Source organism: Lithobates pipiens, unplaced genomic scaffold, assembly GCF_037356315.1.
Source record: "Lithobates pipiens isolate NorthernLeopardFrog02 unplaced genomic scaffold, aLitPip1_a1.2 Scaffold_35, whole genome shotgun sequence".
Taxonomy (NCBI): Eukaryota; Metazoa; Chordata; class Amphibia; order Anura; family Ranidae; genus Lithobates; species Lithobates pipiens.
The window spans coordinates 25,743,166-25,758,523 of record NW_027507811.1 but is presented as its reverse complement, the minus strand read 5'-3'; the positions used below and the strand labels follow the sequence as shown (position 1 = coordinate 25,758,523).

Below are 15,358 nucleotides of genomic sequence, written 5' to 3'. Positions count from 1 at the left end.
GTCATTCTTGGGTGTTCAACAGTCTGCCCATTTATCAGTTTGTTCCTACAATCCTACCACTCGTGGAAGAAAAAAGAAAGGTACTCCTGTCTTACACAGACTCCCTGTTGGCCCAAGGTGCTGCCATTCCAGTCCCAACCAAGGAGAGATTTCAAGGGGTCTACTCCCCCCTTTTTATGGTCCTCAAAAAGAATGGCTCCTGGAGACCAGTCATCGACTTAACGCATCTGAACTCCTTCATCAAGAAGGAAAAATTCAAGATGGAGACATTACTAACAATACGTCAGTCAATACAACCAGACGACTGGTTGATTTCCATAGACACGAAGGATGCTTATTTCCATGTTCCGATCGCAAAAGAGTTTCAGAAGTACCTTCGGTTCGCAGTGGGCCAATTACATCTTCAATTTGTATGTCTCCCGTTCGGGCTTACAACATCGCCTCGAGTGTTTTCGAAGCTCTTACTGGCTGTAGTAGCACTAATCAGGATCAAAGGTATACGATTACACCATTACCTAGACGATCTACTGTTGCTTTCCCAAGACAGAGAACAGCTGCTGTTACATCGAACTCAAGTCATCTCTACACTCACGGAATTCGGTTGGCTGTTGAACGTGGAAAAAAAAGTCATTTGGATCCAACTCAGTCTCTGATTTTTCTCGGAGCCCAGTTCAACATGGTAAAAAGTACCATTTCCCTGCCGGTGGAGAAAATTCCAGTGATCCGAGACAGGATTCAGCTTGCATTGCATTCTCCTCTTCTCAGAGCCTCGCAGTGCCTCAAGATAATTGGCACTATGGTATCCACAGCCCCCATGATAAAGTGGGCACAATGGAGGATGTGTCCCTTTCAGAAGGGTTTTCTTCTACAATGGGACCAGGGGTCTCGAGACCATCTGGTCAGGATAACCCACTTCATGCGGGAGAGTCTCTTCTGGTGGCTCCAACGAAAGAACCTCCTCAATTGCCATTCCATAGCTCCCGTCTCTTGGATCACGGTAACGACGGATGCCAGCAACAGGGGCTGGGGCGCCCTGTGTCTGTCAGAAATAGCCCAAGGAGTATGGGAATTTCCAGCCCGAGACGTAGTTTCGAATGTTGTAGAGCTTCGTGCTGCTCTCCGTGCTCTTCAAGCTTTTTCTCACCTGATTTCGACCTCGGTTCTCCTAAGGCTGGACAACACGACAGCAGTATCTTATATCAAGAGACAAGGAGGCACCCGCAGTCTCTCTCTGTTGAAGGAAGTAAGCCCGATCATGTCTTGGGCTCGGATGAACTTGGCAAATCTGATGGCGGTTTACCTCCCCGGAATTCAGAATGTCCAGGCGGACTTCCTCTCAAGGTTCTCCCTGGACAACAACGAGTGGTCTCTCCATCCCGAGATATTCACATGGATTCTGTCTCTGGGGATCCTGCCAGAAGTGGACCTGTTTGCCTCCCCGTGCAATTTCAAGCTGGAGAAATATTATACGAGGTGTCGTTGTCCCGAGGCCTTCTGTATGGATTCACTGATGGATCAATGGAGGTTTCGCACAGCTTATGCCTTTCCCCCAGTTCCGGTCATCCTGCGATTCCTTTCAAGACTCAGGTGGGAGAAAGTCAAGGTGGTGACAGTTGCTCCATTTTGGCCCAACAGGCCGTGGTTTCCGCTCCTAATGCATCTGAGTTTTCGGAATCCAGTTCCTCTCCCTTCCAGGGCAGATCTCCTGCTACAGGGAACATCTCTTCACCCAAGCCCGTCCCATCTTCATCTGATGGCCTGGTTCTTGAAAGGGGAAGGTTGGAAGCATTAGGGTGTCCAAGTACTGCTATCGCTACTCTACTGGACGCTAGATGGCCAGGTACTAATAAGGTCTATCAAAGAATCTGGGCGAAGTTTGCTGTCTATATTTCTTCCGCTGGCAGTTCCTGTAGTGATCTGAAGATTCAAGACATTTTGGGTTTCCTACAGACAGAACTAGACCTATCACTATCAGTGAGTTCCTTACGAGTTCAAATTTCGGCAATTTCGGCATTTACTGGCGTCTCCTGGGCCAAACACCGTCTTATCAGACAGTTTTTCAAGGGAGCAATAAGACTCAGACCCCAGAAAAAAACAAGATTCTCCAAGTGGGATCTTCCTTTTGTCCTGGATTTCTTTTCAGAGGAAAGGCCTGAGCATATGGTTCAATCATCTATCAAGGCTCTTTCTCTCAAAGCTGCCTTCCTGATGGCCATAACATCGGCCAAGAGGGTCTCCGAGATCAGCTCTCTGGGTTGCAAAGAACCCTTTCTGACGTTCTTTCCGGAATCGTGTGGTCTTGGTTCCCATGTTAGGGTCAAATCCTAAGGTCACATCTGTATTTCATGAGAACCAGGAGATTGTTCTTCCTACTTTTCGGACTTCCGAAGATTCTAACATTCATCCTTTAGATGTTGGAGAAGTTCTAAAACAATACTTAGAAACCACAGCTCCCTTTCGGACTTCTGACCATCTCTTTGTTTACTTCCATGGAAAGAATAAGGGATTGCGTGCTTCTTCAAGAACCATCGCAGCTTGGATTGTTCAGGCTATTCAAGGGGCTTATAAAGCTAAGGGTTTGGCTCCTCCAGAGGCGGTGACAGCTCATTCTACCAGGAGCGTTTCAACATCATGGGCGGCTGCTCGTCATTTTTCTCCAGAAGTGATCTGTAAAGCGGCCTCATGGTCATCAATTAATACCTTTATGACACATTATTGTGTTGAGCCGGCTTCTTTATCCTCGGTTAATTTTGGTTTGCATGTCTTATCTGTTGACGGTGCCAATTAAACCTTTTTTTCTGTTAACCAGCAATTTCCCACCCGGGTGTGTATGGCTAGTTATTTCCCATACGTAGGCTGCCATGGAGTCTGTCAGGAAAACTGAAAATTTATATCAAATACTTACCGTAATTTTCCTTTCCTGATGGACTCCATGGCAGCAGGAGTTCCCTCCCATTTGCTGGAGTAGGCTAAGTTACGGAACACAGTCTCTGTTCAGAAGCAAAGATTTATGGGAGTGGGGTCCTATGAGGTATGAGAGGCGGGATTAACCCATACGTAGGCTGCCATGGAGTCCATCAGGAAAGGAAAATTACGGTAAGTATTTGATATAAATTTTCCGTTTTAAAACACAAAGAAATCTGCACTTTTTTTCTTCAAACTTTTTATTGATGTATGAAAATTCTACATTTTATTATTTGTTGTTTTTTTTTTTTGTTTTTTTTATTTGGACCTTCCCAATCTTTTTGGATGGAGAACTTTAGTCAACAAAGGTTTTTTTTTTTTTTTTTTTTTTTTTTTACAGTACAATATTACACCAATGACTTATTACTGGCAAGAATCCCTACAATCTAGTTACCTTGGCTGGTCTCTCCTCTAAGCCCTCTGACTAGTGATACCCTTTATGCTTTGTATTTAGGAAGCAGGGTTTGTAGGGTTTATTTTAGATTCCTGTTTTATTTGTGAAGGAGAGGTGAAGGAGAGGTGAACATGGGGTAGATATTAACACCTTCTATACCATGCCTATCCTGGCAATCCTCTCCTACATGTAAAAATCATATTTTTTTTGCTAGAAAATTGCCCAGAACCCCCAAACATTTATATATATATATATATATATATATATATATATATATATATATATATATAAATTATTTTTTAGCAGAGACCCTAGGGAATAAAATTATGGTAGTTTTAACTTTTTATGTCACAGCAATTTTTCAAAATGTGTTTTTTTTTTTTAAACTATTTCACGAATTTAAAAAAAACACTAAACGTAGCCCGATTTTTTTTTTCATAATATGAAAGATGATTTTACGCAGAGTAAATAGATACCTAACATGTCACGCTTTAAAATTGTGCACACTCTTGGAATGGTGCCAAACTTCAGTACTTAAAAATCTCCATAGGGAACGCTTAAATTTTTTTACAGGTTACCTGTTTAGTGTTACAAAGGAAGTCCAGTGCTAGAATTTTTGCTCTCGCTCTAACGATCGCAGTGATACCTCACATGTGTGGTTTGAACACCTTTTGACATATGCGAGTGCGACGTACGTTTGCGTTCTCTTCTGCGTGCGGGGACGAGGGCACTTTAAATTATTATTATTTTATTATTATTTTACTTTTATTTTAATAACAATCAAGTGAAGCAGCGCTGTATGTACAGTGCTGTGAAAAAGTATTTGCCTCCTTTCTGATTTTTTATGCATATTTGTTACACTTAAATGACACAGATCATCAAAAAATTTAATTATTACACATAGATAACCTGAGTAAATACAAAATGCAGTTTTTAAATGATGGTTTCATTTATTAAGGCAAAAAAGGTGTCCAAACCTGCCTGGCTTGATGTGAAAAAGTAATTGCCCCCTAAACCTAATAAGTGGTTGTGCCACCCTTGGCGGCAACAACTGCAATCAAGTGTTTGCGATAACTGGCAATGAGTCTTTCACATTGCTGTGGAGCAATTTTGGCCCACTCTTCTTTGCAGAATTGTTTTAATTCAGAGACATTGGAGGGTTTTCCATAATGAACGGCCTGTTTAAGGTCATGATACAGCATCTCAATTAGATTTAAGTCTGGGCATCACTGACTAGGCCACTCCAAAACCTACATTTTGCTTTGTTGGAAACATTTGGAGGTGGACTTGCTGTTGTGTTTCGGATCATTGTCCTGCTGCATAACCCAAGTGCACTTGAGCTTGAGGTCATGAACTGATGGCTGGACATTCTCCTTTAGGGTTTTCTGGTAGAGCTCAGAATTCATGGTTCCATCAATTATGGTAAGTTGTCCAGGTCCTGAAGCTGCAAAGCAGCCCCAGACCATCACACTACCACCACCATGTCTGACTGTTGGTATGATGTTCTTGTTATGAAATGCTGTATTTGTTTTATGCCAGATGTAACGGGGCGCACACCTTCCAAAAAGTAATTTTTTTGTCTCATCAGTCCACAGAATATTTGCCTAAAAGTCTTGGGGATAATCAAGATGTTTTTTGGTAAATGTGAGATGAGCCTTTGTGGGTTTTTTTTGTCAGCAGTGGCTTTGGCCTTGGAACTCTCCCATGGATGCCATTTTTGCCCAGTCTTTTTCTTATAGTTGAATCCTGAACCCTGATCTTACCTGAGGCAAGTGAGGCCTGCAGTTCTTTAGATGTTGTTCTGGGTTCTTTTATGACCTCCTGGATGAGTCGTCGTTGTGCTATTGGAGTCATTTTGGTTGGCCGGCCACTCCTTGTAAGGTTCAACACTGTTCCAAGCTTTCTCCATTTGTGGATAATGGCTCTCACCATGGTTCGCCGGCATCCCAAAGTTGGTATGATGTTCTTGTTATGAAATGCTCTATTCGTTTTATGCCAGATGTAACGGGACACACACCTACCAAAAAGTAAAATTTTTGTCTCATCAGTCCACACAATATTTGCCTAAAAGTCTTGGGGATAATCAAGATGTTTTTTGGTAAATGTGAGATGAGCCTTTGTGTTCTTTTTGGTCAGCAGTGGCTTTGGCCTTGGAACTCTCCCATGGATGCCATTTTTGCCCAGTCTCTTTCTTATAGTTGAATCCTGAACCCTGATCTTACCTGAGGCAAGTGAGGCCTGCAGTTCTTTAGATATTGTTCTGGGTTCTTTTATGACCTCCTGGATGAGTCGTCGTTGTGCTCTTGGAGTCATTTTGGCTGGCCGGCCACACCTTGTAAGGTTCACCACTGTTCCAAGTTTTCTCCATTTGTGGATAATGGCTCTCATTGTGATTCGCCAGCATCCCAAAGCCTTAGAAATGGCTTTGTAATCCTTTCCAGAATGATACATGTCAATTACTTTGTTTCTCATCTGTTCTTGAATTTTTTTAGATGACGGCATGATGTGTTACTTTTTGTGCTCAGACAGCTGCTTCCATTTAAGTAATTTTTTGATTCAACAGGTCTGGCAGTAATCAGGCCTGGGTGTGGCAAGTGAAATTTAACTCAGCTTTCCAAAAAATTGTGGTTAATCACAGTTCATTCATGATTCGGCATGGGAGGGGGCAATTACTTTTTCACATAGGGTCAGGCAGGTTTGAATAGCCTTTTTCCCTTAATAAATTAAATAATAATTTAAAAACTGCATCTTGGATTTACTCAGGTTATCTTTGTGTACTATTAAAATTAGTTTGATGATCTGAATCATTTAAGTGTGAGAAATATGCAAAAAAAACATTTTTTAAATCAGGAAGGGGGCAAATACCTTTTCACAGCACTGTATATACGCATAAAAATAAAATATTAAAGTGCATTCTCTATATGATCAAAGAAAATATAATAACATATCTAAAGTGCAAAGTATCAATATTCATATTTCATTTATGCACCTTTTTTAATATATGCATTTATGTTATTATGATATTTTCTTTGATCATATAGAGAATGCACCTTAATATTAGATTTTTATGAGTATATATATATATAGCAATGCTTCACTTGATTGTTATTATTTTTACTGGTGCCGGTGACAATATAGGAGTTCAGCGGCTATATACTTATTTATTACACTTTTAATTATATTTATTCAACATTTTGAATAGCGCACAAGTCACCCCCCTTTTCTATTTTTTATTTTAAAACGTTCCCTTAAAGTTTTTTTTGTTATTATTTATTTTACTTTTATTTTTTGTATTTTGACACTTTCCCTTTATTTTTTTTATTACTTTTATTCCTATTAATGTAAACATCCCTTGTCATAGGAATAGGGCATGACAGGTCTTCTTTACAGCGAGATCTGGGGTGAGTAAGTCCCTGCATCACGCCTCTAGGCTGGAAAGGCTGAAAAAAAAAAAAAAGATCTTGGCTTCCCAGGTGAGGAAACAGCAGTGTTTAAATCTGCTGAGGCTGGTGACGTCATAAGGTCGCGCCCGGCCTCTGAAGGTCTCCCTCAGTGCTCATGGAAAGTGTGTTACTTTAAAATAACAAGAGCAGCTACTATAATAATAAAACACTAAAGCAGAAATATGTCACAGCAACAAATACCATTACATTAGCAGCGCTAAAATAATCCAAACGTTTTAGGGTTTGTTAAAAGTTCATTAAAATAGTTAAATAACTATGAAGTCCACTTTATATATAAAATGAGGCAGATTTAAATGTAGGATTGTCCATAACAGAAAAAACGTTGCAGATAGTAATTCAAAACAATCACCTACTCCACACTGCACGTGTCACAATCTCCCTAGGAAATGCACTTACCAGATGATACTGGGTTATACGCTTATCTGTCAATGGATGATGTCTGCTCACTGCATACACTCCGTCAGATGATCCTGAGGGCCTGACCATGCAGGCTGCGGAGTGGTCAGGCCCTTAGCAACCTACATCGTCGGCTTTCCTGCTTTCCTTACCCGGGAACACCGCTGGAGCGGTGAGAGGTAGTCAGGAATATTGACTTGTGATACATTGTTTTTACATGCTCTTTTATTTTGAATTACATTGTAAGTGTGCAATCTTAAGGAAACCTATAATAAATACCTTTTAGTACTAGATTACGCATGTAATGTGTATCTTTGTTCTCTGCTTGTGACGAGCAAACATCTAGATGGATTACATGCAGAGAGCTGACAACACCCATTGCAAGCCAAGTGTATAACCCAGGATCATCTGACGGAGTGTATGCAGTGAGCAGACATCATCCATTGAAAGATAAGCGTATAACCCAGTATCATCTGATAAGTGCATTTCCTAGAGTTTCTTAACTGGTTTTGGGAGTCTCTGAGGAGTGAAGTTTCTGGTGCTGAACAAGGTGATAACTGCGGGTAAAGCCTTTCCCGCACTCCGAACAAACGTAAGGCCGTTCTCCGGTATGTGTACGCTGGTGGCTGGTCAGGGATGACTTCAGAGAAAAGGATTTCCCACACTCTGAACAGGCATAGGGCTTCTCCCCCGAATGGATTCTCTGGTGGGAGCGACGGTTTGTGCTGCTGGAGAAACACTTCCCGCACACGGCACAAGCGTAAGGCCGCTCCCCTGTGTGAGTCCGCTGGTGGCTGATCACCATCGACTTCCGACTGAAGGACCTCCCGCACTCTGAACAGGAGAACGGCTTCTCCCCGGTGTGAGACTGCATGTGTTTCACGAGCGACGACTTCTGGGCGAAACACTTCCCGCAGTCCTGGCACGGGAACGGCTTTTCCCCAGTGTGAATGCGCAGGTGTACCACGAGCGTGGACTTTTGCTGAAAGGACTTGTCGCATTCGGGGCAGGTGTACGGTTTCAGGCTTCGGTGGATGCGCTGATGCCTGATCAGGTTCTTCTGCTTGCTGAAAAACTTCCCGCAGTCTGAGCAGGGCAGAGAATGGGGCCCTTTGTACATCATCCGGTGTTTGAAGAATTCGGAGCTGCTGGTGAAGATGCTTTCACACCCGTCACAGTTGTAAGTCTTCGTCTCCAAGCTTTGTGACGGGGGTTGGAACGGACAGGACGGTGGACTTATACTTTTAGTCCCATTTCTGCACATTTTAGAGGAGCTTCCTTTCTGTACGCTCCTGTCTTCGGCCTGGGAGTCAATCTGAGGTTTGGGTTCCTGAGGAAGTCCAACTTCCAAAAATAATTTCTTTTTAATAGGTAAAGAAAATTGGTCAAACCCAACGGACTCCTCCTTAACGTGAGTAAATTGTGCAAGTCTTTCTGTCCCGGGGACATTCCTATTTTGAGACGATGGACAGGCACCTTGATTAATTCTTTCAATACCTTTCCTGCACACTTTATAGGAGCTTCCTGTTCCTTTCTGTATGCTCCTGTCTTTGGCCTGGGAGTCAGTCTGTGGTTTGTGTTCCTGAAGTAGTCCAACTTCTGAAAATAATTTATTTTTAATCGGAAAAGAAAAATGGTCAATCTTAACTGACTCCTCCTTAAAGTGAGTAAATGGAGCAAGTCTCTCCGTAATGGGGATGTTCCTATTTTGAGATGATGGACAGGCTGCTTGAATAATTCTTTTAGTCCCATCCCCGCACATTATATAGGAGCTTCCTGTTCCTTTCTGTACGCTCCTGTCTTTGGCTTGGGAGTCAATTTGCGTTTTGTGTTCCCCAGAATGTCCAGGAAAAGATAAATAGTCAATTTCAACTGCGGCCAAGTCCAACTCTTCCTTAATGGGACTAAATGGCGCAAGTCTCTCTGTTTCGGAGATGTCCCTATTTTGGGACAATTGACAGGCAGTTTGAACGATTCCTTTAGTTCCATTCCCGCACATTTTACAGAAGTCTCCATTTCCATCCTTTACACCTCCATCCATGGCTTGGGAATCAATCGTTATTTTTTGTTTCGATGGATCGTCATCTTCTAAAAATAGTCCCCCCTTAGAATGAAAAGACATTTTCTCTTTTTCAAGCTCATCTTTGGCTGACTCCTCCTTAATGAGAGTAGAAAGTGTATGTATCTCGGCCCTGGGACCATTCCCATCTTGAGACAATGGTAGATACCAACAGTATCCTCCTGGGAGACCTCCTTCCTCCTTTGTATTAACACTCCCATCTTCTAAAGAGTCCAACTCCTCATTTATAGCCCTGTGGTTCTTCAGCTTCTCGACTCCTTCAGACAAATCTGTAAAATGGAAATAAGTTTTAGTTACAGGTCTGCTCAGAATTTCTGCTCATTGGTCGAAACTTTAGTACTTGTTTTCATAAATGTAACTCAACGGCTCATTGCTCAAACATCTACAGCTCAATGATCATGCTTGACAATAGAAGGTCAATGAAAGTGGGTGTGTCTCTATGTGAACAATGACAGTACTTTCACTGACCTTCTATTTTTTTGGCCCTTGCATCTTTCCTGCAGCTGCGACACTTCCCTCATCTCCACCCACACTTTGTCTTAGCAGTCAGCAGCTATGAAGAGGACATAACTCCTCCTCCAGATCCTTCGGTATTCTCCATGCAGCCACAGAGAGGCTCATTTCTGACCCCCCCCCCGTTTCAGCAGTTGACAATAGAGAGGAGGACATAACACCTCCTCTAGATCCTGCACTTCTCCATGCAGCCACAAATAGGCTCGTTTCCGAACCCCCCCCCCCCCCCCCCCCCGTCTCATTAGTTGGTAGCAGAGAGGAGGACAGAAATCCTCTTACAGGTCCTGTGCCTCTTTGTGCAGCTGCAGCACCCCCCCCCCCCCCCCTCGTTTCAGCATTCAGCAGACTCTGGCAGCTGACTCCAGTCCTCCTCTTGTCCTCCTCCAGACCCTCCCCTTTATGCTTCCCAGCTTCACCCCCAGCTTCTTCCCAGCGGCAGGCCAAGGTAAGGGGATGCACTCTGATGTAAGGGAGGGTGGGGGACTTTTGACTTCGGATGGTGGGGGGGCTTTTGGGCATCTAGTCTTACAGATACAGCCAGCCTTTTGAGGGCAACCATAATGTTGATACGGCCCACAATGAAATTGAGTTTGACACCCCAGGTGTAAAAGTATTGATTTCTAAAGGGATGGTAATAGCAACAATCACCAGTAGTCTCGTGTAACAAGTCAGTACTCTCTGACCATAACCTGCAGTATGTCCACAGTCTTCTGTAGCAATACATTTGCTGATTATTATGTCTGGCCCTTTAGTGATGTCCTGGTCTACAGGCCCCTATCTCTTGTATGTTGACCACCACTTATCTAGGCTGACTGACTGTTGTAAGCTTTTGTGGTTCCAAGTAAAGGATGAGACTATAAATGAATAACAAATAATTACTCAACTGTGTATTGATTAGAAAGCTTCATGGAAAGTTGGTGGGATCTCAGAAGAAGGTGATGTTGATGCCACCAACTCCACATACAGATGACCTGATCCATTATGACAAATACCAGCTAGAGTTTATGTTCCATTTATCCACATATAGGTGATAATGAGAATATATTAGAGCATACCCGGTGATGTGAGGGGTGGCTGATTCTCCATCATGGTGTCCTTGTAGAGATCCTTGTGTCCTTCTAAATACTCCCACTCCTCCATGGAGAAATAGACAGTGACATCCTGACACCTTATAGGAACCTGACACACACAATGATACAGTCACCATCCAGACACATCCCTTGTCTGTTACTGGATAATGTCCCAGAATTCCCGGCACCGCTCACCTCTCCTGTCAGCAGATCCATCATCTTCTGGATGACTTCTAGGATCTTGACGCTGGTGTTCTTTACAGTTTTCTCCGTAATTAGGTTCTGGACGTTCCTCATCCTAACAAGTTCCCTGGTGTTTGTTTCAGGTACATAAACCTAAATAAAAGGCAAAAGTTCGAAAAAGTCAAGTCCTCACCTCTCCGGTCAGGTCTGTGTTTTATTAATAGAGATATAAGTGATGTCATGTGACCACCCAGAATCCTCCTCACCTCTCCAGTCAGGTCTGTGTTTTATTAAATGAGATAAGCATGATGTCATGGGACTACCCAGAATCCTCCTCACCTCTCCAGTCAGCAGGTAGACGACCTCTAATGTAAGGTTTAATATTTTCCCAGTCACGTCATTCTGGTCCATCTCCATTTTCATAGATCAGTCAGCGCAGCTACACTCAGTGCGTCTCTGAGATTATGGATACTGCTCCTGTCAACTCAAGCATTCAAAGAAAATGGGAAATTTAATCATAATTACCCTGTACCTTTCCTATAGTGGTACCAATTCATAGCAGTATATATGTGGAAGTAGCCCTGTCCACCACCAACCCACAGGACCAGTGTATAGATTTGAGTTTAAGCTCACACGACAGCCCATTTCCTATAAAATGCTACAAATGAACTGGGTGGGTCCAGTATGCTTCCATGGATTGACCCCAGGAAAGGAAAAATTACGGTGTAGGTATGATCGAATTTTAAATCTTCCTGTTGCTAAAATGGCATCATACCTGTGGAAAACCAATAACCAATAGGTACAAGTTGGGCAAGGTTTCTCAACCATTGACAACATTGATCTTTTTAGCCATCTGTAAGGTGGGAATTCTTCCCAATGACCACAAGTGTAATCATTTTTCCCACTGACCAGAACACTAATGTATCATGAGATGCAGTTATAGTAAATATTAGCAGGGGTTCCCTGAGACCAGAAAGTTATTTCAGAGGTTCCTCTGTGTTGAAAAGGTTGAGAGAGGCTAAAGTAGGGTATGCTTAGGCACATTTTTTTATAAGGACAGAGATGGCGCTATAGCTTTCCTGGCAAAATTTGCCATAGTAAGAATTGGTGGATCTATCTGGTGATGTTGCAGGATGGTGTCATCAGAAGACCAGTTGGCTGATCCACAAATGGTTTTCATCGACTGCCCAAGACATTGAGTTTTGGCTTGTTGGTATGCAGCACTAACTTTTTGTGGTACCAGCCTAGCCACCTTAGAGGCCCTCCATAGAAGCTTGACAAACCATGATGTTATTGTAGGAGCAGATGTTTCCTTCCTCTTGTTGGCTACAGAAGGAAATTAGGAACATTCTTTCCAATCCTCTGAAAAATGCCATATCCAGCAAGTATGCCTTCAAAGACCTGGAGACATTAAGATCATTGCTGCTGTGCCTGGCTGGTCCCAAGGGGACAGAGGGTCCACGCCAGTGTTTAACCAATTCTGTTCAAAATATTTTTGTAGATGAAATTAACACTATTTTAGTCAACTAACATACAATTAAAACTAAAACAATTCAGATGACTAAGTTACGACTAAACCTAAAATAGCATTTTAGTCTAAAGGCTGACTAAAATTAAATCAAAATTTGGCATCAGAATTAACACTGGTCCATACTTGATCAGGATGTCAAAAGAAGGGGATGTTGGGCACAAAACATACAATAGGACATAGGACTACTCAATCCAGTAAACAGTTTCTGTATGGCGGCACACACCCCATGCATGGAGTACAGATACTCCTCTGGTCAAGGTGATTGCTACTAGGAAAGACATTTTTAAGGTCAGCTTCCAGGGTGCCACTTCCTTCAGTGGGGATAAAGATTGACACCTTAAGAACTCTTGACAGGTCCCACTGAGGAAATAGGTTTTTAGAAGGAGTCCAGGTCTTCAATATTGCTTTAAAAAACTGACATACAAGAAGACTGAAAGTCTATCTTTGACCGGTAAGTGGCAAATGAATTGAAACTTTGATAGACCTAAGGCTCAGGGTGAAGGCAACTTCTGACTGTAAAAAGCCCAGTAACTGTACAGTCACTGGTGAAGTAGGTGAAACCCCCTTTTCAGTGGTAAATGCCAAGAACCCAGCCCCGATGAGATGATAAATGTCAACTTTCCCTTTAGTTGGTTGTTGATCACATGGAGAGTGCAGACTTGGGCTTCCAGCCTCTTCTTCTCAATCTCCATGCCTTCAGAGCCAGAGGTTACACATTTGGGTGAACAATGAAGATGTGGGCTCCATGGTAGAGCAGTGGAAAGGCATGCCCCAGCTGAACCAGGGCATCAAACCCCTCTGCCCCAGGAGCTCTTGAAAAAATCTCATTGTCTTGTGACTGACTGGGGAAGTCAAGGGGTAAATTTTTGGCATCCACCAAGCTCTGCTGACCAACTGTAACACCTCCTGGATCAAAAACTGCTTGGTGATGCTGAGAATTTCCTGGATAGAGCAGCCACTATATCAGTGGAAAAGGTTATCTTATGCTGTGTACACATGATCAGATTGTCCAGCGTACTTAGTCCACCGAAACGCATTTCAGCGGACAATTCGATCGTGTGTGGGCTTCAGCTGACTTTTCCAGTGTGAAGTCCGGTGGACTAAGAAAGTATTTTTGCACTCCAATCTTCCCGTCGCACTTGGGTTTCAGCGGACAATACGTTCGTCAGTATGCTAGTATGGCGGACTAAGAATGACGCATGATCAGAAGCAAGTACGAAAAAAGGAAGTTAGTGGCTACTGGCTATTGAACTTCCTTTTTCTAGTCCCGTCATACGTGCTGTACGTCATCGCGCTAGCAAACGCCGGACTTTCTGTGCGTCTGTGTGTGTCCAAGTCCGTTCGGTAGAAAGTCTGCCGGATTATCCATCGGATTGTATGTCGGACACTTGACACAATAGTATTAAAGTTCCAGTTCACTGCTAACCCAAATATATTTCTTCAAACAAGCCCTGATGAAGGGGGCATATTAGGACCCCCCCAAACACGCTGGATACTCTTTGGATTGTCTGCCTGTACATTCTGGAAGGCTGGGATATAAGCTGCAGACAGTGCAGAGTGCTAATTGGTTGAATATTTGGAAGTCCCACGTATCTCATACTTTGTAGCTCTTGCAGTGACTCAAGTGGTAGAACCTGCCTGAGGGACTTGGCTCTTGGCTTTGGTCCACCACCATCAACTGCTCCTCATCAGTGCATACCCGTGTTCAAAAACTGGTGGTGGATGCCATCTTAGACATTTAATTAGAGGTCTCCTACCCCTGTCATCCTCCCCTACAGCCAATCCACAGAGCTTGCCCGAATCCAAGATAGACACCGGAGAGGTAATTGTGCATTGCACTTCTTCTGGAAGCCACATCATTTTCGGGAACAATGTCAATTCCACAATGACCGCTGGAATGTAGCATGGTCGTGGCCAGGGAGAAACACATGGAAATAAAAAATGGCGGCACAATTATCAGAGCCACAATAGGGGAGCACAAAACTGGACATGCCAAAGGATCCACAGAAGGGGTTCCCTACCATATTGGAATATTTAGAGCCTAAGTTGAGGGTCTCCTCTACAGGAGAGGCTGAACCTACATGGACAGCCACCAAAGGTGGCAGGTCAAGGATTTTTTTCCCCTCGTTCACATCGGCCGTGAGTTCTGGAGGACAAAGAATAGAGGCCGACCTGTTGTCTCACCAGCCCGGTAGATTGGTAGTAGGCGGGACTATTTCCACATGCATGCGGCCTTGGATTGATGCCAGGAAATCAACATTTTTTCTTTCAGGATATCTCAGTGAAATAAAAATTTCCCAAAAAAATCAGGTTCTGCATTATTCTGCATACAAGGGTGATATATTGATTGAGAATTACACTAAAGGGCAATGATTATACATAGCAATTCCAATCTATACAAGACTCAACATAAATAATCATCTTACCTCCATGAACCTGATACAGTCTTCCAATTCTGAGGCTAGGGCCCGCCCCCATCTTCCAGAAATGCTTCCCTTTTTTTGTGCCAGATTTCCAGGTTGTGCGTTCCAGCTCCCTGTAGGATTCTTCCGTGCGTTCCACTGATATTAGTTCTTGCTCAACGCTGCTATCTAGCGGCTGGCGTTGTGAACTGCACGCTTTTCTTCTATAAGATTTTTAGTGAAGACTTGCGCGCCACCTGGTGTCCACGAGTGAGAATTGCAGGTGTAATCCACAATGTAATGGAGCACTACTAATAGGGAAATACTCAACCTTCTCCATTATTAGGGCACCTTGATATAA

General features: G+C 43.1%; 2 protein-coding genes across 5 annotated transcripts in view; both read right to left on the bottom strand.

The window, feature by feature from the left end:
• Nucleotides 1–15,358, bottom strand: part of LOC143956257 (uncharacterized) — a 167,414-nt gene that overhangs the window by 141,002 nt on the left and 11,054 nt on the right. The gene's annotated exons all lie outside the window — the stretch shown is intronic.
• LOC143956206 (uncharacterized) lies at nucleotides 6,419–15,326 on the bottom strand. 2 transcript variants are annotated; one of them, XM_077466372.1, is made up of 5 exons: nucleotides 15,022–15,326; nucleotides 11,404–11,548; nucleotides 11,077–11,217; nucleotides 10,867–10,990; nucleotides 6,419–9,567 (listed from the first exon to the last, which is right to left on the bottom strand). In XM_077466372.1, the coding sequence occupies exons 2-5, from the start codon at nucleotides 11,485–11,487 to the stop codon at nucleotides 7,718–7,720; spliced, it is 2,199 nt and encodes a 732-aa protein (XP_077322498.1). In that variant the 5' UTR covers nucleotides 11,488–11,548; nucleotides 15,022–15,326; the 3' UTR covers nucleotides 6,419–7,717. The 2 variants fall into 2 exon arrangements, with proteins under 2 accessions (XP_077322498.1, XP_077322497.1); XM_077466371.1 differs by having other exon boundaries at nucleotides 11,404–15,326.